At 39.0% G+C, this 1,495-nt stretch overlaps 1 protein-coding gene across 1 annotated transcript in view; it reads left to right on the top strand.

Annotated features, from left to right (window-relative positions):
- Window positions 1-1,495, top strand: part of L3mbtl3 (L3MBTL3, histone methyl-lysine binding protein) — a 112,665-nt gene that overhangs the window by 42,458 nt on the left and 68,712 nt on the right. Inside the window, exon 11 of the mRNA XM_013351442.2 lies at window positions 1-121. This exon is cut by the window's left edge and continues 13 nt beyond it. Within this exon, the coding sequence (XP_013206896.1) occupies window positions 1-121 (121 nt within the window). The remainder of the gene's footprint in view (window positions 122-1,495) is intronic.

Here is a 1,495-nt window from a genome sequence, read left to right on the forward strand (position 1 = left end):
ATAAAGCTTCACTTTGATGGATATTCTGACTGCTATGACTTCTGGGTAAATGCGGACGCTCTGGACATCCACCCCGTAGGATGGTGTGAGAAGACTGGTCACAAGCTCCAGCCTCCAAAAGGTACTGCTGCTTGTTTCATGCTTGAAATTCAGTGAAATCTTCCTTTCTCAGCCACCAACTTGGAATTCTTAGACATTATTCTTTATGACAGTTAAGTCAAGCTTATTGTTCATAATGTGAAACATGTTTATTAAAGTTTAAGAAATAAAATCTAATTTAAGAGAATGAATTATATCCATGCTCTTATTTTCATAGAGATTAAAACCTGAATAGTAATAATTCTCGACTATAAATAACTGTTACATATAGATCTGTTTTATCTGTTCATATGTGTGAGTGCATACACATATATACATATTGCCTTGAAGAAAACTATTTGAGACATTAATTTTACTGCTAGTTCATTATATAAGAAAGTCTTGAGAAGCCAGATGTGATGCACACACCCATAATCCTTGTGCTAGGGAGGCTGTGGTAGGATGGGTTAGAGGCCAGTTTGGGCTTTACAGTGAGTTCACGGCCAAGATGAATTACAGTAGATAGATCTTACCTCCGAGAGAGAGAGAAAGAGAGAGAGAGAGAGAGAGAGAGAGAGAGAGAGAGAGAGAGAGAGAGAGAAAGAGAGAGAGAGAATGAGAGAGAAAGAATATGAATATGAGTAATTGAGATATTATATCTTGAACCCACCAGCTTAGATATGTTAGAGATCTCAGGGGAAAGTGCAGCACTAAAAGCTATTGGGCTAACAATAATTACTTGTCAGTGCTAGGGACCAAGCTTAGGGTCTCATTCATGATAAGGAAGTGATTTACATTGATTTAGGCCCCTAGGCAATGGGGTGTTTTGCTTTTGATTTGTTTGTTTATTGAGACAGGAAGCCTTGTCTCCAAGTGAACTCTTTCCTGTCTCCTGAGTGCCCACATAGAGATGCATAGCTGTACCTGGTAGAATCCTTTATATTATAGTCTGCCAGGGTTTGTTTGTTGTTTTCTAGCCTGTTTTATGATTTGAAAGACAGACATGATCACTTTTTTTACTCAACTCCCTATGTATTTAATAGTATTTCCTTCTTTTTAACTGTTTTGGGGGTTGTCAAAAATTCAACCAACAGTTTGGTACTTTTGCCTCCTCTCCCTGCTATGTTGGGGATGGAACTCAAGAGCCCTGACACAGGAGCTCCACCACTGAGCTACATTCCAGACGTTATCTTATAGTAGGCTACCATCCCTGTCCCAACTAAAAGTCCGAGGCAATATGGCATTTTGAGATATATAAAGGCCTATTTAGGAATTTCTTTCTCCTAGGGAAATGCCTGATGAACTGGTAATGTTAGACAGAGACTTTTCTCCTACTGTCATTTGCCCAAACCCTTTGTGAACCTGGGATTATCCCTTACCCCCACCCCCAATTTTTTTTCTTTTGAAGAACTAAAAC

The sequence above is a fragment of the Microtus ochrogaster genome, linkage group LG4, assembly GCF_000317375.1.
Source record: "Microtus ochrogaster isolate Prairie Vole_2 linkage group LG4, MicOch1.0, whole genome shotgun sequence".
NCBI classification, from domain to species: Eukaryota; Metazoa; Chordata; class Mammalia; order Rodentia; family Cricetidae; genus Microtus; species Microtus ochrogaster.